Here is a 25,798-nt window from a genome sequence, read left to right on the forward strand (position 1 = left end):
AGCCATGAATAGGTCCGAGAATTCCAGCCGATATTTCAATAATGAAAACAGAAATACTGTAAATACTCAGCAGGTCTGATAGCATCTGTGGGGCAAGAAACAGAATTGGCGTTTTGGTCAACCACCTTTCATCAGATGTGTAATGGCAAATGATAGTTCAGTTGTACAGAGCCTTGGTCTAACCCAGTCTGGAGCACTGCACACAATTTTGGGGTGGCACAGTGGCTATGTGGTTAGCATGGCTGCCTCACAGCGCCAGGGATCCAGGTTCAATTCCCGACTTGGGTCACTGTGTGGAGTCTGCAATGGTTTCCTCCAGGTGCTCCGGTTTCCTCCCCCAGTCCAAAGATGTGCGGGTTAGGTGGATTGGCCATGTTAAATTGCCCCTTAGTGTCAGGGAGACTAGCTAGGGTAAATGGATGGCGCCTGAGTGGGATTGTGGTTGGTGCAGACTCGATGTGCCAAATGGCCTCCTTCTGCACTGTAGGATTCTATGATTCTAATTTTGAATAATGAACCTTTGGAAAGATGTACCACGAAAGGAGAGGCTGCAGCAGATGAGGGCTCAAGGGTTTAATTATGAGCAAAGGTTGCACTAACCTGCCTTGTATTCCCTTGAGTTTAGAAGGTCGATGGTGCTCTAATTGTGGCATATAAACTGACAAAGCAATTCAATGGGTTAGATCTAACAAAACCTTTTCCTCTGGTAAGGGAATTCCAGAATAAGAGGTTATAATGTTAAAATTAGGGTTAGATAATTCTTGAGTGAAATCAGGAGGCACTCTTCCACAAAGGGTAGTGGAAATCACAAACTCTATCCCTCACAGGAATACTGGATCAATTGAAATTTTCAAGAATGCGTTTGTTATATATTTTTTCACATGTAAAGGTATCAAGGGATATGACGCAAAGGTGAATAAACAGATTTGAGATGCTAACCAGCCATCATCTAACTCGGTGGTTGTCAAACCTTTTTGGTTGAAGGACAACCTTTTGAATGAATTAGTAATCACTGACTTTCCACATTAAAATTATAATGCTCTATTCCACTCCTCAACAAAGTGTTGCATGTGAAACATATTGTGAATACTTTTAACAGAACAGTATTTACTTACAGATGTTAGTGAGATGGGTATGCCTGCTTCTCACTGCAGAGCCTGTCTATCCTCGAGGGGTGTGGAGAGAGCAAGTGCCCATGGAGCAGAAACATGGAAGGCACAAGGGCAGGCCTCCAGATGCCACTCACCCTCTTACTTTGACCACGGTGCCTTGGGTGGTTGTCCACATCACATACCTACTGACCGTCCCTACAGGTTGTGGATACCCTAAAAGGTCAGTGAACCCTCAGGGGTCCACAGATCCCAATTTGAGAACCATCGATCAAACTGAACAATGTAACAGGCTTTGGGGCTCTCAGGCCTCCTCTTGTTACCATATTGTAAGTGTGTGTTGTGGTTCTGGCTGATGTGAGTGGTAATACTAGTACAGAAAAAAAAACAAAGACTGTAAAACTGAAAAGGTACCAACTTCTCTATCAGTTTACTCCAATTTTTCTTCACAAAATTCCAGGCAAGGAATTGTCCAGATGGATTCCTACTTATTCCCACAACGACATGGGCGAGATTCTGCAACTTGATGACATCCCCTTGCATACCAAGTTCCAACAGGCTGTTGATGACAGAAAAAATAGACATAATGGATCTATTATTCCAAGCATTACAAATTTTTATTTATAGAGCTACCTTCCTTTTCAATGTTTCAATTTTTCAATATAAGAAGGATGTGGAAGCGCTGGAAAGAGTGCAGAGGTGATTAACCAGGATGCTGCCTGGTTTGGAGAGTAGGTCTTATGAGGAAAGGTTGAGGGAGCTAGGGCTGTTCTCTCTGGAGCGGAGGAGGCTGAGGGGAGACTTAATAGAGGTTTATAAAATGATGAAGGGGATAGATAGAGTGAACGTTCAAAGACTATTTCCTCGGGTGGATGGAGCTATTACAAGGGGTCATAACTATAGGGTTCATGGTGGGAGATATAGAAAGGATATCAGAGGTAGGTTCTTTACGCAGAGAGTGGTTGGGGTGTGGAATGGACTGCCTGCAGTGATAGTGGAGTCAGACACTTTAGGAACATTTAAGCGGTTATTGGATAGGCACATGGAGCACACCAGGATGATAGGGAGTGGGATAGCTTGATCTTGGTTTCAGATAAAGCTCGGCACAACATCGTGGGCCGAAGGGCCTGTTCTGTGCTGTACTGTTCTATGTTTCCATTATGTTCATTATGATTTTCAAGCTGTACCTTTTCAATATGGTGGTGCAGTGATAATGTCACTAGACTGATAATCTAGAAACCCAGCCTGATACTCTCGGGACATGGGTTCAAGTCTTATCATGGCAGCTGGTGGAATTTAAAGGGCGACACGGTGGCACAATGGTTACCACTGCTGCCACACAGCACCAGGGACCCCGGTTCGATTCTGGCTTTGGGTGACTGTCTACGTGGAGCTTGCACGTTCTCCCTGCGTCTGTGTGGGTTTCCTCCGGGTGTTCTGATTTCTTCCCACAATCCAGAGGTGTGTAGATTAGGTAGATTGGCCATGATCAATGCCCAGGGTTACATGGATAGGGTAGTGGGTGTTGGCCTAGGTAGAGTGCTGTTTCAGATGGTTGGTGCAGATTGGATGGGCTGAATGGCCTCCTCCTGCCAAAATACAGCTCCACAGAGAGTTTCCTGGCTGTGCAAGTATGCCAGGGAGCAAAGCCCGGGCATGTCACTCACCACCCAGGGACCTGTATACCCCAATCATGGTCATCTCGACTAGTTTTTGTTTTTGAAAACCAGTAGTGATTTGCGCCAGTGTGACATCACGCCAGCTGGGGAGGTAGTTAGGATGAGGGCAGAAGCAGCAGCATCAATGTGATGCTAATTTATGCAAATGAGGCTCACACTCTTTCTGGGCATGAACCTGATCACGTCACCGGCAGGGCCGGGGAAGATCTCAAACCGAGCTATTGCCGGCATAACTGTCGTTTTTGTCCTCTCCTGAGATTTAGCGCCCATTATGGGATTGCAGCTTATGTATTTACTTTTACATACGCAAGAACCCATGAGTATCCTGATTGTAGTAATCCGACTGGAATCATAGAATCATGAATTTGAATACTTCTATCAAATCTCCTCCCAATTTTTTATTCTCCGTGAAGAACAATCCTCATTTCCCTAACCTATCATCATGACGTAAATCCCTCAATACTGGAATCATTTTTGTAAATATTTTCTGCACTCTCTCTAAAGCCTTTACATCCTTCCTAAAGTGTGGTACCCAGAATTGAACACATTAGGCTGAATTTCTGTCTGGGTGTGGAGGCAGATTACATTTTGTGGCCACACTGATTTTTTTTTGAGAAAATCTGATTTTCTTCCACATTGTGACTCTGTGCCATTCTCCTCTGAGCTTTTTGCAGGTAGGGATGCCTAGTGTGAAAAATGCACACTCATCCCCACTGAGGTTGCGTTGCCTATTTTAAATAGGGGACAAATTCAGATTTCCTCCAAAACATCATTTTCGTCTGGTGGTGAAGGGTTTTAGAAGACCAATTAAAAGAACACCAGGCTTGAGAGTTTCTGAAGAAAACGCATGCCTGCTGAGGAGTCGTGAACATTCTGAAAGGAAAGTATAAAATATTTTGACACCTTCGAATGTCATTATTTAATGCTGTATTGTAATATAGATGTGTTTTAATGCCATGATTCATCATTAGAATAGGCCCTTTGAAGCTCATTTCACCCTTACATTGATCAGCCATGTATGTTTGTTCACATGCATTAATGTACTTTTCCAATGGAGAAAGCACCATAATGCAGTGAAAATGTTAGCTACACTGGGAAAGAAAACGTACACTTGGGAAAAGTCTAACCCTCTGTCCCATCAATTGATTGACAGGCACTCTCCTTTGAAATTGTACCTGACTGTGGTGATTATGAATGTTTGTTTGTTTGAGTTTGGAGTGCTAATGGATATCAGCATAGTCTGTGATCCATTCAACTGAGAATGAATGACAGTTTCAAGAGGTTGTAATTTCAGATTGTACCACTGATGAGGTTTCTGGTTTGTTGACACAAGTTAATAAAATTACAAACATGAGAAGATTTTTTTTCACATGGCAGAAAGTCGTTTTAGTGATAGCGTGTTTGATGAAGGCTTCTATTATGTTTGAAGGAGGCTTTTCTTAAATGGTGAGCAGTTTATCTTTACCAAATGAATGTGAAATTTTATCCATTGACACTACATGGAATCCGAGGACTGGAAGTACTGCATACTGGATACATGGGAGCGTAGGTCATGGGGTGATCTAAGGTGGCAAGGAGAGGGCAGCGGGTGTCAGGAAGGTGAGGGATTAGAGCCTTTAGGGGTACTGTTACTCAGAATCAAGGTAGGCCACCTCCACACTCATATCCACCGGCATCTGAAGTCACACCTGGGTCAGGTGTGCAGTTTGAGCCATAAAACTGGGCAGGTCTGGTTTTCCTGAGCCCAGATGAGGATTTGGTCCAATAACTCAGTTGAGGCCGAACCAGTGATTCATACAGGTTTATTATAATCTCTCTGGTTTCGTATTCTATGCCATAATTTAGAAAGGCCAGGATCCTGTTTGTCCTTTTAATCAATTACAATCTGCCCCATCACCTTCACTAATTTCTGTACATAGGCTCCATTGCCGGAATTTACTGGCATGCCTGCCCCAGAATCAGGGCGGGCGAGGCTCGCACAACAGCATTCTCCGTTGGCCTCGGGCAGAATCTTACGAGCCTCGGGCGGTCGAGGCGGTAAGAATCCAGCACATGTCCCTCTGCTCCTGCATCCCCTTTAGAATTGTATACTGTTTTTTGTTGCCTCACCTCACCCTAATATCACTTCATATTTCTCTGCATTAAATGGGCATATTCACCTATTCCCCAGCTTGTCTAAATCCTTTTGAAGTCTATCATTATCATCCACACAGCTCACAAGATTTCCAAGTTGTGTAACCTACAAATTTTGACATCCTATCTCGTACACCCAAGTCTAAGTCATTAATACATATCAAGAAAAGCAGTGATCTTAGTAGTAACCCCTGAAGAACACCACTGTACACCTTCCTCCAGTCTGAAAAACAACTGTTCACCACTAATCTTGGTTTCCTGTCACTCACTCAACATTTTTTCATGCCATCACTTTACCTTTCATTCCATGGGCCTCAATTTTGCAAACAAGCCTATGTCAATTTACCAAATGCCTTTTGAAAGTTCATATACTCCACATCAACTCAGAAGGAGAAGGGCTGCAGGTACATGGGAACATCGCCATCTGAGGTGGCAAAGAGAGGGCAGGAGGTGCCAGGGAGGTGAGGGATTAGGGCCTTTAGGGGCAATGTTAGGAGCAGTATTGCGGTTACTAAGAATCAAGGTGGGCCACATCCGCTGGCATGTGCGAGTCACACACTGGCTTGGAACTATATCACCATTCCTTCACTGGGTCAAAATCCTGGAACTCCCTTCCTAACAGCACTCTGGGAGTACCTACATGACATGGACTGCAACGGTTCGAGAAGATGGCCTTTTGCCACCTTTTCAAGGGTAATTAGGGATGGACAATAAGTGTTGGCCGAGCCAACAATGTTCATATCCCAGAAGTGAATTTTTAAAAAAGTACCCTTACCAGTCCTTTCTACTACCTCATCAAAAAATTCAATCAACTAAGTTAAACATGATTTGCTTTTACCAAATCCAAGCTGACTTTCCTTAATTAATTCAGATGTGTCCAAGTGAATGTTAATTATAGGATTTATTTGACTTTGAAATAGAATACTAAAAACTTGTATTTTTTAATATTAACTGATGGAAATCTATCTAACCAGAATTCTACAAAGATAAAATCTGCAAAAATAAATTGTGACGCAGAAAGTGGATTGTGACAGATAAGAATTGCTTGTTAACAATGAGGAGGATACTTTAGCCGGAATCTTACCACCGTTCATGCTGGAGTGATTTTCCCATCCTGCCACAGTGAATGGAGATTTGGCTGGCCACTAAATTCTCCGACCTCGCTGCAGCGGGAGTGTGGAGTGAATGGCAGGCAAGATCCTGCCCTAAGTGTTTAATAAAGCAGAGGCAATATACATGTAATGCAGGATTTAATATTCCTTTGGTAAAGTTGTGTTCTTTTACGGCCACAAAATCTAAATGCTGTTAAGTAAAAAAAAAACAGAAAATGCTGGAAAATCTCCACAGGTCTGCCAGCATCTGTGGAGAGAGAATAGAGCCACTGTTTCGAGTACTGGTGCTCTGACGAAGGGTCATCCAGACTCGAAACGTTGGCTCTAGTCTCCCTCCACAGATGCTGGCAGATCTGCGGAGATTTTCCATCATTTTCTGTTTTTGTTTCAGATTCCAGCATCTGCAGTATTTTGCCCTTATGCTGTTAAGTAAATACCGGTCAGAATGCATTTGCTCTCAGGCTGTAGGTCAGATCCCCACCTTTATCCTTTTTAAAGTTTGGTTGGTAGAATTGGTCAGAGACCAATTCCAGAGACCAGAGGGGAAAGTCGTGCTTGACGAACTTGTTGGATTTTTATGAAGATGTGGGTTGACGGAGGGGAACCGGTGGATGCGGTGTTTTTGGATTTCCAAAAGACGTTTGATAAGGTGCCTCACAAAAGGTGCTGAAGAAGATTGGGTCACACTGAGTTGGGAGTAGGGTGTTAGCGTGGATTGGGGATTGGCTATCCGGCAGAAAGCAGAGAGTCGGAATAAATGGGTGCTTTTCTGGTTGGCAGATGGTGACTAGTGGTGTGCTGCAGGGATCGGTACTGGGGCCTCAACTATTTACCATTTATATAGACGATTTGGAGGAGGGGACTGAGTGTAGGGTAACAAAGTTTGCAGACGACACAAAGATAAGTGGAAAAGTGAATCGTGTGGAGGGCGTAGAAGGTCTGCAGAGAGATTTGTACAGGCTGAGTGAGTGGGCGAGGACCTGGCAGATGGAGTATAATGTTGACAAATGCGAGGTTATTCACTTTGGAGGAAATAATAGCAAATTGGATTATTATCTAAATGGAAAAAAATTACAACATGCTGCTGTGCAAAGGGACCTGGGGGTCCTTGTGCATGAGACGCAAAAACCCAGTCTGCAGGTGCAACAGGTGATCAAGAAGGCAAATGGGATGTTGGCCTATATCGCAAGGGGGATAGAATATAAAAGCAGAGATGCCTTGCTGCATCTGTACAGGGCATTGGTGAGGCCGCAGCTGCAATACTGTGTGCAGTATTAGCCGCTTATTTGCGGAAGGATATATTGGCCTTGGAGGGAGTGCAGAGAAGGTTCACCAGGTTGATACCAGAGATGAGGGATGTTGATTATGAGGAGAGACTGAGCAGATTGGGTTTGTACTCGTTGGAATTTAGAAGGCTGAGGGGGGAATCTTATAGAGACCTATAAGATAATGAAGGGGCTGGATAGGGTAGAGGTGGAGAGATTCTTTCCACTTAGAAAGGAAGCTAGAACTAGAGGGCACAGCCTCAAAATAAAGGGGGGTCAGTTTAGGACAGAGTTGAGGAGGAACTTCTTCTCTCAGAGGGTGGTGAATCTCTGGAATTCTCTGCCCACTGAAGTGGTGGAGGCTACCTCGTTGAATATGTTTAAATCACGGATAGATGGATTCCTGATCGGTAAGGGAATTAGGGGTTATAGGGATCAGGGGGGTAAGTGGAACTGATCCACTTCAGATCAGCCATGATCTTATTGAATGGTGGGGCAGGCTCGAGGGGCTAGATGGCCTACTCCTGCTCCTATTTCTTATGTTCTTATGAGACATTCTATTTCATGTGTCATTGAGATATTTTCAACTGATGGGGGTCTTTCCCCACCTCAGGATGGTGGCGGTGCGGGCAGGGGAGGAGGTTTTCTTCTTTATTCTTTCATGGGATCTGGGTAGTCATAGAGACAATGTTGGGGTGACCAGTACTAGAGACCATCAACATAAGACAGTACTTCACCCAGAATGATTAAAATGTGGAATTCCCAACCACAAGAAGTAGTTGAGATGACGAGCATAGATGCACTTGAGAGGAAGCTGGATAAACAAATGAAAGAGAAAGGAATAGGAGGATACATTCATAGAGATGGATGAAGATGAGAAGAAGGTATTTTTTCAGGAGGTGACAATGACCTGCTGAGCTGAATAGTCTGTTTCTGTGATGCAAATATTCTGTAATTCAATGTAACGTAACGCAGTTTATTATCTCAGAGTATACCTGTAACTCATTCCAAATCCTACGTCTACACTTACCACTTCTACACACCCGCAATTTCCCTTTGCAATACCATAATCTTTGACTCACTGTGCTTGATGCCATAGGAAATTGGATGACATTTAAAGTCCATACCGTTTCAGTTTTTCTGGGTCTCTGCTACTTGCCAAAGCAGAAACAATCTTATCCTTCTCTGCACCGGACATGGACTGGATATATTTCTCCAGAAGATAGTCCCATCCGTCACTGCTCTGGGCACCTACGGAGTACACAACCTCCAGGACATCTGTAGGCAAACTGCAACATCAAAAGTAATGTGCTCAGTAAAATAGGGTAAAATTGCAATTAATCCTGTTCCCAGCATGAAATTGCTTTGAACCAGCCATCAGGATAGTGGGTGGGTTCATCCTCAGATTTTGTTAAGCCAGGGATGTAGTGGTGGACCACAGAGCCCCATATGATTCATCTCACAAATCTGTGGCCCCACTTAATTAAAATGATGGATAACCACCATGATGTTTTTTCTCATCATTGACTTCACTGAACCTTTCATTAGATCACAAATATGCAATAATTCCGAGGCATCCATTAAACACAAAATAATCTTTCAGATAATTTATCAAGAGATAAAACTCAAATCTGTTGCTTAACTCAGTACAGATTTTAAGCTTGCTGAACTGGTGACCATTCTTACCCGAGTTAGAAATTTACAGAGTAAAACTCCAATTAAATGCTTGAGCCCCAGTGCAGAATTGATGCGGTGCAGTGCTCAAAGGTGCTGTCCTTCAAATTAAATGTTAATAATGGAATCTGTATATCGTCCAAGTGGACGAGGAGTAGGGTCAATTGTCTTGTTCTAAAAGCAGAGAGGTCTCCTGGCTATTAATTCTCCTTCAATCAGTACTACCCAAAGCAGTTGACTGGGCCTTTATCTCATTGCAGTTGTGAGATCTATTGAGCACAGTGACACTAGTGACTCTTAGAAGTATTTTAGAATTTTTCAAAGGGATACAATAAGTGCTAAGTAAAAACAATTCTATTTTTCCATTCCTACTGTAAGACAAGGCACAAAGGAGGTGTAGTTCAATCTTTACTAACTTCATGGTACCGTTAGACTTCCTCCACTGATTAAAATAATCTGATGCTCTCTGAACACAAGGAGGGTACTGGAGGTCACAAACAAGTTCCAGGAGATTGGACCGCAGTAATCGCTCCGACACGGTTCCATCATCACTCCATGACTGCTTGTCAATCAGGTGTTTGAAAAACTGCAGGATATATCCCTGAAACATCAGCAACAGCACACAGTAAGTTTCTCACATGAGGGTAACAGTCTGCATCTATTGGGAATATCAAAAAGTGCACAAAATTCTTGGATAAATTCACAAAAGGTTAGAACAGGTAAGTACAGAGCTCCCCTACAGTTCACTAGATAAATAGAACATCTGACATATTGCTGGGAGATGCATCAATGTTGCAGGATCCATTACTTGTCAATGCTGAGCTATGTGATCAGCAGGCATACGATAACGAGCTCAGTGCTCCCTGCATATGGACTGGAAAAACAAGCACGTTTCTCTTTCCTGTTTGCTCTATAGCAACCCTTCCGGATGTTGAGTAAGGACAGGATTTGGCTTTGATCTGATGCTCTCCATGACTGAATGATCTGCTGCCATTCACCAACAGATGAAGTCTGATTATTTGGAAGGGAAAAAAAATAGATGAAAGCAAAAAAGAGCAACACTTCACCAAAGATCCTTAGACAGCACCTTCCAAACCCACGACCACTTCCATCTTGAAGGACAAGAGCAGCAGATATATGGGAACTCCGCCACCTGCAAGTTCCCCTCCAAATCACTCACCATCCTGACTTGGAAATATATCACCATTCCTCACAGGCACTGGGTTAAAGGCCTGGAATTTCCTCCCTAACAGCATTGTGAGTCAACCCACAGCACGTGGACTGCAGCGTTTCAAGAAGGCAGCTCACCACCACCCTTCTCAAGGGCAACTAGGGATGGGCAACAAATGCTGGCCAGCCAGCGACACCCATGTCCCATGAATGAATGAATAAAAAGAAATGCTCATGGAAGCATTGCACAGAATGAGTTTGTAAGCTTTGTAAGATGTGTGTTAAAATTTCTCAAGAAAAGTGCCTAAGTTCTTTGGCATCTTTAATTTGGTTGGTATGTACAAGCAGACCTTTCATAAAATCAGAAAAATAAAAGTGGGTTCTTACTCGTACTGAACCAAGTTAATGCAAATAGTGCCAAACTTTCAAAACGTTTCTAGTATTGCAAAATGAAATGGTCGCGCAATCAGGCTTGCGATTGAATAATGGTCAACAGTGGCCAATATAGCCAGCTATAGCCAAACTATTCCATGAGATTAGCCAGCGTATTCACCTGAAACTTATCAGACAGGTGGGACACAAATGACCAAAAGTTCTATGTCTGTCACAGTCTACAAAATAGGAACCTTCTTATCTTTTCTATGTCTCCTTATCAATTTGGTTCTCTTTTGATCTCAGCACACTTAAATATATTTAAGAAGTTTGACATTAATGTTAATTGTCCAAATTTGTATCATAAAGCTTCCAGGTGATTCACGGGCTATATTTTCACCATTATTATTTTTATCTGAATGAATGGACATTCATCAAGTAATTTTTAAGGGTTATAGAACCTTACCTTCAGATTTACTGCAACATCAGAGATATTTCTGCTCAAAACCATTTTGTAGTATACCTCCAAATAACCCAGACCCTGCAATACTGGGATGATTTTGTTCTCATGTCTGAGGTAACGGGTCAAGTCAAGGGCTCGGTCAAGTGACAACTTTCCTGCACTAAACACAGGAATAAATGGTTCATTAAAAATTTCCAGCAAAACCAGAGATCAAATTTTCTCCCCTATCTAACTCATTCTCTCCCTAACATGGGGTAATCATTCCTTGCTGAAGAAAAGGGCAGATAATTCACATGTGGGCCACTGTTACTGTGTTCATGCACAGGAGAGCAATCTGATTGGCTGAAGAAATGAATTTCCTTCTTTTCTTGCAGGTGTTCATTTATCCTCCACTGAGTATCTCTTTTGAAAAGCTGAGTTGTGTCATTTCTATTTATGTTGGGACATATTTGAAGCCTCCCATCTGGATGTTGCAGGGCAGTGGTGCCTCAGACATGTTAGGGGAATGAATCATTTAACACGCCATTCATACTCTCATGTTGCCCCAATAATCCTCCTCTGATTTGCCATTGGATGGCTGGGTTGGGTGACAGGCTTGTTTAAATTGGGGTCCTATGACATACATAGAATATTGATTACCATTTAGGGGAGGTGATGGCCGAGTGGTATTATCACTAGACTATTAATCCAGAATCTCAGCTCATGTTCTGGGGACCCGGGTTCGAATCCCGCCACGGCAAATGGTGGATTTTGAATTCAATTTTTAAAAAATCTGGAATTAAGAATCTACTGATGACCATGAAATCATTGTTGATTGTCAGAAAAACCCACCTGGTTCACTAATGTCCTTTAGGGAAGGAAATCTGCTGTCCTTACCCGGTCTGGCCTACATGTGACTCCAGAGCCACAGCAATGTGGTTGACTCCCAACTGCCCTCCAAGGGCAACTACGGAGGGACAATAAATGTTGGCCAGCCAGTGATGCCCACGTCTCATGAATGAATAAAAAAAAACATTTTAGTAAAGTACCTGGCTGAGTGTCAGCTGATCCAAAGAGGATCCCACAGAAAAGTCTAGATTTATCTTTGTGGGGTGAGTAGGGGCATTCACCCAGAAAATCATTGATTTCAACTGCTGCCTGGACTCATGCCCACTCACCCACCTTCCAGGAACACCCTGCCAGCTTCCACTAGGGTTTGTTGGCCAACATTTCTATGGCTCAATATTGGCAAATCTCGGGATAATTGTTGGGCACCTGGCTTGCTTTCCAATGAGGCTGGACCTCAAGTTCATGGAGGCTTGTTCACTGCAAAGTGGGACTCCACTATTTGACCATCAAAAGTCAGTTTCTACCCCAAAGCTTTAGGTTTTGGAGAAAACAGCAATGCCATCAATTGGGACTCGTATCACTCTCTCAGTATACCTAATGTAGAATTACTTATTGACATCTTTCTTGCTCAGAGCCCTTACTCTGACGGCTCATGATTGCCAGAGTCAACAGACCAAACAGCTTTGGTGGAAAGTAGGTCAGTGACCAAGGATGAGGATTTTGAAATGATCGCATTTGTAACAGGAGGCAATAAAGTTAGGCTGAAGGAGCGGAGATGAGATAATATTTCTGGAGTTCAAACAAATATCCTTCGCAATAGAAAGGATATTGAACATACAATTGTGTTTAGTTTAAGTGAGCAAACACAGAGGGGATTGGAAACAGAGTTCTGAATATTGCTTCAGTCTCATTCATGCTCAGTTGGAGAAAGTTACAATTCAATGTAAAATAACTAGGCAAGCACAAGAAATAAAGAATTCCCATTATAAAGGAAACCTTGGTGCTATTTTTAATAAGTTTTATAAAGCTTTTTCATATTTTGATCTATTTTTCTCGTAACTTAGTTAATCAGAATTTGGTTGTGGATCACAAGTACATTAGTTTAGTGAGCAAGAGAAAAAAAAGAAAAACAAAGAAAGAATTCACATTTATGCATTTCAAGGCCTCAGGGGTGGCACAGTGGTTAGCACTGCTCCCTCACTGCACCAAGGAACCGGTTCAATTCCAGCCTTGGGTGACTGCGTGGAGTTTGCATGTTCTCCTTGTGTCTGTGTGGGTTTCCTTTGTGTGCTCTGGTTTCTTCCCACATTCCAAAGATGCGCAGGTTAGGTGGATTGGCCATACTAAAAACTGCCCCTTAGTGTCCAAAGCTGTGTAGGTTAGGGGGAATTAGCGGGGTAAATACATGGAGTTACAGAAATAAGGCCACGGTAAGATGCTCTATCGGAGAGTTGGCGCTGACCCAGAGGCCAAGTGGCCTCCTTGTACACTATAGGATTGCATGATTTGTGATTTCAATATGTAATAGATAAATGTTGTAATAACAACATTCCACAATACCTGACAAGTTGGAAAGCATTATGGATCAGATTCGCTCGGTCCTTCTGACTCAGAAGTGTGTGGTTCTGCTGTAGCAGATTAATCAGAGCATCCCATCCAGTACTCTTGTAATGTACTATGTAATATCCATTCATGTCCACATTAAATTTTACCCATTCAGCTTCTCCATCCAGTTCAATATGATCTGGTTGAAACAAGAGAGAGATAATGAAGCTCATTTGTAAATAAATATCTCACCGCTGACAGATCAAACAGAAATACAGAAGGATTTATTGTACAGAAGGCAGTCGATTGACCCATTGTGTCTGTGCTGGTACAATAAAAATACAACGGGTTAGACTCCATTCTTGTCCTCTCTGAGAATGGATGATACAGTGAATCAAGCACTGTCAGAACAACAAACCTTCAACTATGCAATGCCTCTTCATACCCTTGGAATGTTCTTGTTCGTTACAAGCAATGAATTGGTTATGTAGATGCACACAGCAGCCAATTTAATAATGGCAAAGCCCTGGAACCAACAATGAATTAATGGCCAGTTAATCCATTTTTAGCTAGAGTTTATGGAGTGATATGAGGGGAATACCCTGTCTTTCTTATGGGATATTTTACAAGCACCTGAACAAGAAGACCCTCATACATTTCAACATCTCAAGCACTTGGGGTGAATGGGATCAAAGGATATGGGGAGAAAGCCGGATTAGGCTTTTGAGGTTGACGATCAGCCATGATCGTGATGAATGGCAGAGCAGGCTCGAAAGGCTAAATAGCCTCCTCATGCTCCTGTCTTCTATATTTCTATGTAAGGCCTGACAATGCAGCACTTCTTTGCTGAAGTGTCAGTCCAGGTTAGGTGCTTCATCAGTAATGTGAACTACAGCTAAGCCATTAGCAGTCCAACTAAATCAATCTGCCAAATATGCAGTAATCTGAGAACAAGACATTTCAGTGGGAACAGGTGCCATTTTATTTTCAAATGTAAGTGATAGCTTAAGCTAACATACAATTACACTGTGCATTGTGTTGAGTATCATACAATAAAACCAATGTTACAGTGATATTTTAAATACTGACCAGAGTGAGGAAGTTTTAAGATAGGTCCACATTAAGATATATTTCATTAAAAATCCCTATTTTAAGGATTAAAGTTATTTATTTTTGAGATGGTGCTATTTTATTGATAAACCACTAACAAACAGCATTCTTACCTGATTTTGTTTTCAGTAGGTGTCTGCCAATAGTTTTGGAACTGCTTGTGATATAAGTTAATGGGACATGCCACAGATAGCTGCAAAAATGAAGAAAATGTCACAGATTACACCTAAGCTTTACTTGTACAACATATTAATATTCTTCTTTTGATGAAATATGTGATAAGAACACAACTGAAACATAAGTACCCAGATTGCAATGAGGCCCAGGTGGGGTCCTCTGGAAGCACTCCCTTAAGGAAGCGTTCCTGTTGTAGCCTGACTGAACTCCCATTATGCTCAACAGTTATCACCGGTACTCCTTGCTGAAGTGTCCACGTGTTCATAATCTCCTTGACGTCTAGATGTTCCCCTGCAAACAGGTACTAAGGAATAAAAAGGCACAAAGGGCAGTTTAGCATGAAACATTATTTTTCTTCTCACCTTAGTTTGTAAAGAATTAAAACAGAGTACGAGTATAAAGTGCACAAGCATTGAAATTTACTTTTCACCCAATGGTTGAGCCTGTGAATTGTATGTTATTCAGTTGCAGGTGTTTGAGTAAGGATGGCCCTTATCAATGAAGATGTACTTAGGGATACATTACATGTCCACACTTTGTACTTCTACTATGCCCCTATTGACTGATTATATACTTAGTTCTAAAGTAGCAACAGGTTCAACTTTTGCAGGCAGAAAAATGAGTGTAAGCTGATAATTCCTATCATCAGCAAGGGGCAAAAAAATCAGAGAGGCTAAAAATTTAAGAAATTTTGAAAACATGAAATCCGTTGGACTCAATAGATCCTTTTCTCTTTAAATTACTATCAATGTAAATGCCTGATATATTGCATTCTGACAACTTTTCTGATTTCCCAATATTATTTAGATGAATTCCTACATTAAAACCTGAATTTTAGCGGAGTCTAAGGCAGTTATGCGATACCACAGATTGATAATTGTAGGGTGGCAGAGTGGCACAGTGGTTAACACTGCTGCCTCACAGTGCCAGGGACCCGAGTTCAATTCCCGGCTTGAGTCACTGTCTGTGCAAAAGCTGCATGTTCTCCATGTGTTTGTGTGGGTTTCCTCCGGGTTCTCCGGGTTCCTCCCACAGTCCGAAAGACGTGCTGGTTAGGTGGTTTAGGCCATGTTAAATTTTCCCTCAGTGTACCCGAACAGATGCCAGAGTGTGGTGACTAGGCGATTTTCACAATAACTTAATTTCAGTGTTAATGCACGCCTACTTGTGACACGAATATATAAACTTAAAAAATAAACTTAATTATGTCGTACTTAGGATACTTGTAGAACTTTGCAAGTTGAGTAATATACAGGTGTCACATATACAGGTGTCACTGGATTTATATATGGTTCAACTAAGTCAAAATGAAGCAAACCTTACAGCATTTTTAGCAGCTTGTGAAGTGCTGTAGCAGAATCCACCGGAGGTGAAGTCTTCCTCGGTACAAGTCTGTTGGGAATTCAAAACAGAAATTGGTTTTCTATTGCCTTCACCAACTTATATAACCTCAAAAGATCATTTCAGATTGGAAACCAAATTTTCTTGAAGATTTTTGCAAATTTCTTTTTCTCAGAATTCTTTTATATGTGTTTATTAAATTCTAATTTTATTTCTCGAATAGCTTATGGGCGAAGAGCAAAGCCACACAGAAATATTTCGATTATATTTGCTGGTTATTTTTAGTTCTTGCTTTTTGAGAAAAGGAACTTTTTTTTTAAGAAAGGTAGTCATTCATTCTAAAGCTTGTGAGAAAATAAACTTTTAAAAATAATTTTTTGTTACAAAAACAGGGTGCATTTTTTACTCTATGGGAATGCTGATCATTTTCCAACCACCTACTTCCTATACTTTGTCCTATAGACACTTGCCTGCTAAAATAACTGTGTGGGAGATTGTATTATACTTTCAAATTGGGTTGAAGCTGATATCTTCACCTCTCAATAGTGAACTAAATGCAGTTAAACACATTAGTCAATATAGTTAAAATGTACTGGTATGATTATTATTTTATGAAAAAATTGACTATTTCCAGCATATTCAGCAATCTAAACTTCACCTTGCATCATCGAAGGTTATGCCAAAAGACAATGGCTAGAATTTTTATATATACTTTTGTGACAAAAATATTGGGCCAGATTGTCCGATCTCACCCACAGCTGGGATTCTAAAATCATCGAGATACACAGCACGGAAACAGACCCTTTCATCCAACTCGTCCATGCCGACCAGGTTTCCTAAACTAGTTCCATTTGCCTGCATTTCCCGCTACAGTGAATGGAGATTTGGCTGAGCACCAAATTCTCCATTCTCGCTGGCAGCGGGGTGTGATCAGCCAGAGAATTCCAGCCTTCGTGTTATTTGTTTTACTGTCACACTGCATAGAGTTAAAAATCAAATTCAGAGAAAATGCTAAGTTATGATACTCAATAGCCTCACTGCAATAACCTGAATACTAATACATACTTTCTGGTGAGAAAAATATCTGGAGTAAAGCTCCCAAATTAAACAGAATTATTAAAAATGATTCAAATTTTGCTGAAAAGTGGTTAAAATACATGATAGTCAGATAACAATGGGTAGGCTCTATGCAAAATGCTGGAGCTAAACTATCAATATATTGCTACACTAGTTTTTAAATTGAATGATGTAATGGTACAAATGACTTTAATCTTTACTTTTTCCAGAAGGATTGGAAAGATTCACATTTAATGGATAAACTAATTTAGTTTGAAAATGGTCAAACAATCAATACTGATCTTGTTTTAAACACGTGCTGAACTCTTATTCAAACAATTGCTGAAACTCTCACATTGGCCATACTGTTCCACAGGTCTTCATTCTTGGCATTTTTATAGCTGTATTTTCGTAGGTAATGGACTAAGCCTCTTTGGAAAACCTCCTCCGTCAGAAAATTTCTCAACATGTGCAGAATGCAAGCTCCCTATATTTAATAAATTGCAAAAGGTGAGTTACATATTATGTCTGCATTTAAAGGAATGCATATAAGAGAAAAGAAAATTGGAAGCAAAAATAATCTTCAAGTTTATTCAAACCAACTCTGAAGATTAAAAGCCAAGACTAACTTTCCGACACACCTAAGTTTGTTTCCTACTCCTGTCTCAAAACTTGTCAAAGATTAGACACACACACATTAGTGCAGTGGTTCCCAAAGGGTGCGGCGCGCCACACTGGTGCGGCGAGAGAGGATGGCAAGTGTGGCGGGAAGATTCAAGGACAATCAAAGAAACATTTAAACATGGTTTAAACAAGCATTGTTTTATACTTTCTGGATGTCCCATGATCATATTATAAAGTAGTTGTGTTCTATGTTATGAATCAAGCACTGCTAGGAGTTGTTTTTTTTTTGTTTTTAAATGTATTTCTTATTCCATAAAAAATTTGGTGTGGCGCAAGCAAATCTTTATTCCGAAAGTGCGGCCCAGTGAAAAAAGTTTGGGAACCACTGCATTAGTGCGTACCAGAGATTAGGATCTACTTTTTAAATAGTCAGTGGAGGCATGTGCCCTCCATTTGGACCACATGATTAAACAGTAAGGTTGCATTTAATTTTTGCATATAAGTTTCAATTGGAAATGCAAAATGACCTCCACCTATTGTTATGATCCCAGGGTTGATGTTAATACTGGACAAGTCAAACCCCAAGTGAAACCTGGCTTGATAAATCCAAATTGTTACTTGTTTTTTGAGAAACCGTGGAAGTAAGTTATTGAACAAATTCACAGGAATCTACTGATGAACTTTCAACCCAAAGAATAAAACACTCATTCAAACAAGAAAAATTAAATATATTAACCCAGACAAAAGGTTGGAAAGATCTCAATACAAACACAAGAAAGTAATTCAAAAATTGACCATTCCTTCACCCCAGGTATTTCTTTACAAACACTTGCAAATTTGGAAAATAAAAACAATTTATCCAATCTATCTTCTACGTTAATATTCAGTGTAAGTAGGCAATGCATCTGAATTAAATAGGTGAAATATGGTCAGATGCTCAACCCCAAACAAGTGACAGATGCCACCAAGTCAAACACCATGGATTACTCATCAACCCACCCAGACACTTGTCACGTTGTAAGCCAATCAATCTCTCAGAAACTCAGGGGGCAATTCTCCCAGCCTGCTCCACTGCCCTAGCAGCGCAACGGGCCGCAGCGGGCTCCCTGGTGAACACCACGGCCTCCGCGCGTTTCCCAGGCAAAGATCAAAGATTTGTAATGTCATCAGCTCTGCACTGAAAATTGGCGCAGAGGGAGGGAGGCCGGTGATCGGGGTGCCGGCAGGGAAGGGGGGGGGGGGGGGCGGGGTGCAGATCGGGAGGTCGGGGCTGGCTCGGAGATGTGTGGGAGGCCAGCAATCACAGTGCTGACAGATTGGCGCATGCACAGTGGCCTGCTCAGCTCTATGCTGAGGGCCTCTCGAACAGGAATAGGCCCTGCGCCCTGATTTTCAGAGGGAATCCTGCTAGGGTACTCTGCAGTGCTCAAAGTGTGGAAGATTCAAGCTGAAAATCCTGCTAATAAAACCAGCGAGAGTTGAGTTATTCCAGTTTTCACGCAAATTGGGGATTTTGAATTTTTGGGGAGAATCCCGGCCTTGGTTTTTGTCAGAGGGATTTCCAATCTCCACAAGAACTGACCTGGAAATTCTCTCCCACATATCACATTCACTTGGGCAACTTAAACCAGATCGCGACCCAAACTCATGTATTTTTAAAAAGTCATTTATGGGATATGTGCATCGCTGGCTAGGCCAGCATTTGCCCTTCAGAAAGTGCTGGTGAGTAGTCCTCTTAAATCACGGCACTTCCTGAGCTGTAAGTATATCCACAGTGCTGTTAGGGAAGGAATTCCAAGATTTTGACCCAGCAAATGTGAAGTAAGTCATGTCGATGCTACACACAGCTGCTACTGTCCATTGGTGGTGGAGGGATTTAATGTTTGTGGAAGGGGTAGCGTTCACTTGGGATGCTTTGTCCTGGAATGGAGTCAAGTTTCTTGAGTATTGTTGGAGCTGCACTCATCCATGCAAGTGAGAGTATTCCATCGCACTCCTGACTTGTGCCTTGTAGATGGTTGACAGACTTAGCGGAGTTCAGAAGATGAGTTAGTCATGCAGGATTCCTAACCTTTGATCTGCTCTGGTAACCATAGTATTTATATGGCTAGTCCAGTTCAGTTTCTGGTCAATGGTATCCCCAGGATGTTGACAGTGGGGGTTTCAGTAATGGTAATACCATTGAATGTCAAGGAGTGTTGGTTAGATCCCCTCTTGTTGGAAATGGTCATTGCTTGGCACTTGTGTAGTGTGAATGTTACTTGCCACTTGTCAGCCCAAGCCTGGATATTGTCCAGTTCTTGTTGCATTTGGATATGAACAAACTTTCCAAAGAGTATCTTACTTCAGCCCACCCCACTGCGCTATCCCCTTTACGCATTTACCTTGGCTAATCCACCTAACTTACATGTCTTTGGACTGTGAAAGGAAGCCAGAGCACCCGGAGGAGACCGAAGCAGACTTAGGAAGAACATACAAACTCCACACAGACAAACAATCACCCAAGGCCAGAACCAAATCTGGGTCCTTGACGCCGTGCAGCAGCAGTGCTAACCACTGTGCCATCATGCCACCGATTATCCCCATACTCCCTTGATGTCTTTAATATCTAGCAATCTATCGATCTCTGTCTTGAACATACTCAATGACTGAGTCTCCAAATCCCTCTGGGTAGAGAGATTCATCACATTCTGAGTGAAGACATTCCTCCTTCAAAAGTCCAAAATGGCCTATCTCTTATTCTAAGATTGTGTCCTCTGGTTCTAGAACACCCCTCCCCCTCAGCAGGGGGAAATGTCCTTCCTGCATCCAGCATAGCAAGACCTGTATGAATTTTGTAGGTTTCAATAAGAACATCTCTCAATCTTCTAAACTCTACAACATATAGGCCCAATCTTCTCAATCACTTCTCATAGGAAAGTCTCATCATCCCAGGAACCAGTATGCTGAACCTTTATTGCACTCTAGACTTCATTGCAGTAGTAGACAGCTTTTTAAAAGTTTATTAGTGCTCCAAGTAGGGTTACATTAACACTGCAATGAAGTTATTGTGAAAATCCCCTAGTCACCACACTCCGGTATCTGTTCACGTACACTGAGGGAGAATTTAGCATGGCCAATGCACCTAACCAGCACATCTTTCGGACTGTGGGAGGAAACGGGAGCACTGGGAGGAAAGGCATACAGACACGGGGAGAACGTGCAGACTCCACACAGACAGTGACCCAAGCTGGGAATCAAACCAGTCTTCCTGGTGCTGTGAGGCAGCAATGAATAGCTAAATAAAGCTGTAAAGTACCAAGAAAATAAATAAAGTATGTGTGGTTGGGTGCCATCTGGCATAAAAGCCAGCTTGCAGCCATCTGGAGCCTCCCTGCTAATGCCTAAACATTTGGGATACAGAGGAGGTCTATCCCATCTTACTCTTGAATGGCCGCTATTCCTGCATCACCTGGGATGCATATAGAAAACTCACCTTGCTTGAGAGGCTGCAAAATCATCTGAATGCTGTCACCACTAGTGGTGTGGTTCCCCCATATATGGGGGCGATTATTTTAGAACTCACCCTCCTCAGGGGTACAGGCATGGTTTACAGACTTGACCCTTAGGTGCGTCTCACGTCTGCCACCTGGGTGCCTTAATGCCTGCTTTCAGAAGATGAGAAATTTCTTCACCCAGAAAGTGGAGAATGTGTGGAGTTCACTACCGCAGAAAGTAGTTGAGGCCAAAACATTGTGTGATTTCAAGAAAAAAATTAGATATAGCTCTTGGGGCGAAAGGAATCAAGGGATATGGGGGGAAGGCGGGATCATGTAATTGAATTTGATGATTGGCCATGATCAAAATGAATGGTGGAGCAGGCTCGAAGGGCCAAATGGTCTACTCCTGCTCCTACTTTCCATGTTTCTATATTTCACTTGGCATATCAATTGCCAATCTTCCCATTACCAGCTGAGTGGCTGGGGACATGGAGAGTCGAACACCTTGCGCCCATTCTTTGCCCCCTCTTCCTCCACTAGCTTTGTAAAGGACAGGGGGACAAGGTTGAGTCAGATTTTTTTCCAAGCCCTGAATCTGGAGATTGGGATGGTGCTGGAGGTACCACGAACTTTGGTTATCAGCCAGTTTAAAATTGGAAGCCAAGAAAGGTAATGCATTTCATCTGACAGGTATAGTCTACGAAGTGTATCATAACTTTGAGTTTAACAGTCTCTAAGCACAGTGGAGGTACCAAATATTACCAAAAAAAAGATTTAGTAGCACTAAGTTTATACCTATATTTAAGTATTTCTGATATGTTCTCGCAGGAAGACTACTTTTTGTTATGAATAGTACATATACAATGTCTCCTTTGTAGCAAATTGTCTGTTGTTAATTGAAAGGTTAGTTAGAAAACAACTGACAAAAGTGACTGTCTGTGACATCCCCAGAGATGCAGTCCCAGGATTCTGGAGGAAAACAAACCACACAACACCAAAGCAAACCAATCTGTTCCAAAAAGAGAAGTCATTCATCTTATGCTCTTTTAAAGGACTCAATACTGGAATCCAGCAATTATTAATGCCCGAATCCAGATTGTAAATTGTATTGTAATCTCAAACATTGCAGGTACCTTTGTCGAATGGAAACTTGTCGATTACCGCAATAGTCAGACAGATAAAGCACAATTGTAATTTGAGTTTAGGTGCTACTGACTGATGGTAAATATTTAAACATTTTACTGTAATCATTAAATCAAGTAGTGTTAATTTATTCAACTCTGTATCGAACTTCACCTTTGTGGACTCTGGGAAGTAGAAGTTAACTAGTCTGCTCAGTGCTGTGCTGTGGGTTTGCTGTGGCTGATTTATCTTGGTTGGTCTTTTGTATGACTGGGATGTTGGGTATGTGGGATAAAGGTGGCCTAATTTAGATATCTTTTAAACCTTACAACATAAACAGTTGTTCTCTTCCAGCCTACCAATGCATTCATGTTAGAATGGTGGGGAGGGAATAATTAATCTGTTACATGTGCTCTAAATGAACGTAGACTGCACATTAAAATTTTTGATACAATGTATCTTACATATAATGTGCAATTTAACCTTCATCTATCTAACAATGTCTATTAGGATATTAGCTTGATTTACAGCAATAGTTAAATATCTCTCTAAGTCTGGAAATAAGTCAACACGAGATAACATGTTCCAGTAAATACCCTGATTACCTTGTCATAAGAGAGGGTATCAAACATTTCCTTTATCTGAGTTGGATTTTCTGCAGGTGTGCTTATGGGACGTGATGAATTCATTGAATCTCTGCCCATTGCTCCAAAACATGTGTTCAAAAAGTTATCGTCCTGCAAAGATCCAACATTAAAATAAAGAATTAAACTGAGTCATGTATCCTGCAATAAAGTGACCAATAGTGAGAAAGGTTTACTTACAACTTGCAGCTCTGGATAAGTGGAATTGACAGAGATAAACTCCATGTACCTGGCAAATCCTTCATTCAGCCAGATGTCATTCCACCACTCCATTGTCACCAAGTTTCCAAACCACTAAAGAAAAACAAGGTATTTGTTAGGGTTCCAATTAGCATTTTTTTAAAAAAATGGTAATTTCTAATTCCGTATTTATTGAAGTGATGTACTGTGAATCTCCATTGGGCAGAAAGTTATTGATTAATATTTTCAAGGTCACGCTTCCAATTTCATAAATGAAACACAAGGGGCGGGATTTTACAGCCTCGCTCGAGCGAGACGGAAATTCCCGCCTGAGGTCAACAGAGATTTCCATTGTCAGACCCTCGCCTGCTCCGATTCTGTGGCGGGCGATGTGGTAGAGTTCCAGCCAAGCATTCTTAAAAGGACCACATACCCACCTCTCCACTAATGGTCATGGTGTGATAAGATGCAGATTCTAATTTGAAAACAATTTCCTAAAAGCTAATGAATCATACAGATATCAGCATGTTCTTATCCCAGCAAAGACAATTCAATCCACATGCCATAACACGGACAGCTTTCTCTCAATATACTGCATATTTCTTTAAAGATAAATAAAATGAAAAGCCTGACCTCAACCCACCTATTTCCACTTTTAATAGTGGTAAGTTGGAAGAATGACAGGAGGGGTAACAATCCATTCTCACATCGGTCACTAAAATATTTTATTGAGAGTATCTGCCTTCATTTCAATACCTGCAGGCCAGGATTCCTAGGCATTGAGAAACTCAGCAGATGAAAGGAGGCAAGAAGATCCTTTATTACACTGCCTGTGGGCTCGGAGGATTAGGAGTGCTTCCTACATGTGCAACAAGCAAATTTATTTACCAGGATATTTTGAAATATCCCCCGTTCAGCCATCCTTTTGACTGGACCCTGTGATCCAAACCCTGATTCATTTCAAAACCCCTCAACCCAAAGACACCCAACCTCTCTCTAACCCCTTCCCCGAAATTCAATCACAAAAGACCCTAATCTTTCCCCAAACCTTTTGACACAATTCCTAAAATTCCACATTCTTCAACTCCATTGACCCAAACCCCAAGACCCTGATTTGTTCCCCATTCCCCCAACCCGAATCCCATAGACCCTAATTTCTCCTAAATCCTTGACACAATCTTGAAACTTTTGATCTCTTTCCAACACCCCCTACCTAAGCTTCAAAAACCCTGATCTTTCCTCACATTCCCTGGCCAATCCAAATCCGGAAGACTCCGATCACTCTCTAGCTTCCTGATCCAAACCTCTTTCGCTCTTCAGTTGCCAATAGGCAGCCTGTGAATCTGATTGGCTATTGAATGGGAAACCTGCTGACAATATTTAAAGGGTGTCCTTTTAAAATTCAGTAAGAGTTTTAACAACACCAGGTTAAAGTCCAACAGGTTTATTTGGTAGCAAATGCCATTAGCTTTCGGAGCGCTGCTCCTTCGTCACATGGAGTGGAAATCTGCTCTCAAACAGGGCACAGAGACACAAAATCAAGTTACAGAATACTGATTAGAATGCGAATCTCTACAGCCAACCAGGACTTAAAGAAACAAACAATGTGAGTGGAGGGAGCATTAGCACAGGTTAAAGAGATGTGTATTGTCTCCAGACAGGACAGCCAGCAAGTCCAGGAGGCAAGCTGTGGAGGTTACTGATAGTGTGACATAAACCCAAGATCCCGGTTTAGGCCGTCCTCATGTGTGCAGAATTTGGCTATCAGTTTCTGCTCAGCGACTCTGCGCTGTCATGTGTCGTGAAGGCCGCCTTGGAGAACGCTTACCCGAAGATCAGAGGCTGAATGCCCGTGACCGCTGATGTGCTCCCCCACAGGAAGAGAACAGTCTTGCCTGGTGATTGTCGAGCGGTGTTCATTCATCCGTTGTCGTAGCGTCTGCACGGTTTCCCCAATGTACCATGCCTCGGGACATCCTTTCCTGCAGCGTATCAGGTAGACAACGTTGTCTACCTGATACGCTGCAGGAAAGGATGTCCCGAGGCATGGTACATTGGGGAAACCATGCAGACGCTACGACAACGGATGAATGAACACCGCTCGACAATCACCAGGCAAGACTGTTCTCTTCCTGTCGGGGAGCACTTCAGTGGTCACAGGCATTCAGCCTCTGATCTTCGGGTAAGTGTTCTCCAAGGCGGCCTTCGCGACACACGACAGCGCAGAGTCGCTGAGCAGAAACTGATAGCCAAGTTCTGCACACATGAGGACGTCCTAAACCGGGATGTTGGCTTTATGTCACACTATCAGTAACCTCCACAGCTTGCCTCCTGGACTTGCTGGCTGTCCTGTCTGGAGACAATACACATCTCTTTAACCTGTCCTTAATGCTCCCTCCACTCACATTGTCTGTTTCTTTAAGACCTGGTTGGCTGTAGAGATTCGCATTCTAATCAGTATTCTGTAACTTGATTTTGTGTCTCTGTGCCCTGTTTGAGAGCAGATTTCCACTCCATGTGACGAAGGAGCAGCGCTCCGAAAGCTAATGGCATTTGCTACCAAATAAACCTGTTGGACTTTAACCTGGTGTTGTTAAAACTCTTACTGTGTTTACCCCAGTCCAACGCCGGCATCTCCACATCATGACTTTAAAAATTCAGCAGGGCCTGTGAGAAAGCCTTCCCTCTGGGTTTCCTAACCCTGCTCTCTTCCCA

At 42.1% G+C, this 25,798-nt stretch overlaps 1 protein-coding gene across 3 annotated transcripts in view; it reads right to left on the bottom strand.

The window, feature by feature from the left end:
- The window catches only part of erap2 (endoplasmic reticulum aminopeptidase 2), a 52,161-nt gene that overhangs the window by 8,002 nt on the left and 18,361 nt on the right, over positions 1–25,798 (bottom strand). For all 3 annotated transcript variants that reach the window (XM_078214759.1, XM_078214760.1, XM_078214761.1), the window contains exons 7-17: positions 23,084–23,197; positions 22,865–22,996; positions 17,390–17,521; positions 15,961–16,029; positions 14,766–14,941; positions 14,574–14,653; positions 13,366–13,549; positions 10,981–11,137; positions 9,389–9,573; positions 8,426–8,587; positions 1,528–1,668 (exon numbers count right to left, since the gene is read on the bottom strand). In XM_078214759.1, the coding sequence (XP_078070885.1) occupies positions 1,528–1,668; positions 8,426–8,587; positions 9,389–9,573; positions 10,981–11,137; positions 13,366–13,549; positions 14,574–14,653; positions 14,766–14,941; positions 15,961–16,029; positions 17,390–17,521; positions 22,865–22,996; positions 23,084–23,197 (1,532 nt within the window). The remainder of the gene's footprint in view (positions 1–1,527; positions 1,669–8,425; positions 8,588–9,388; positions 9,574–10,980; positions 11,138–13,365; positions 13,550–14,573; positions 14,654–14,765; positions 14,942–15,960; positions 16,030–17,389; positions 17,522–22,864; positions 22,997–23,083; positions 23,198–25,798) is intronic.

This window comes from Mustelus asterias, chromosome 6 (genome assembly GCF_964213995.1).
Source record: "Mustelus asterias chromosome 6, sMusAst1.hap1.1, whole genome shotgun sequence".
NCBI classification, from domain to species: domain Eukaryota; kingdom Metazoa; phylum Chordata; class Chondrichthyes; order Carcharhiniformes; family Triakidae; genus Mustelus; species Mustelus asterias.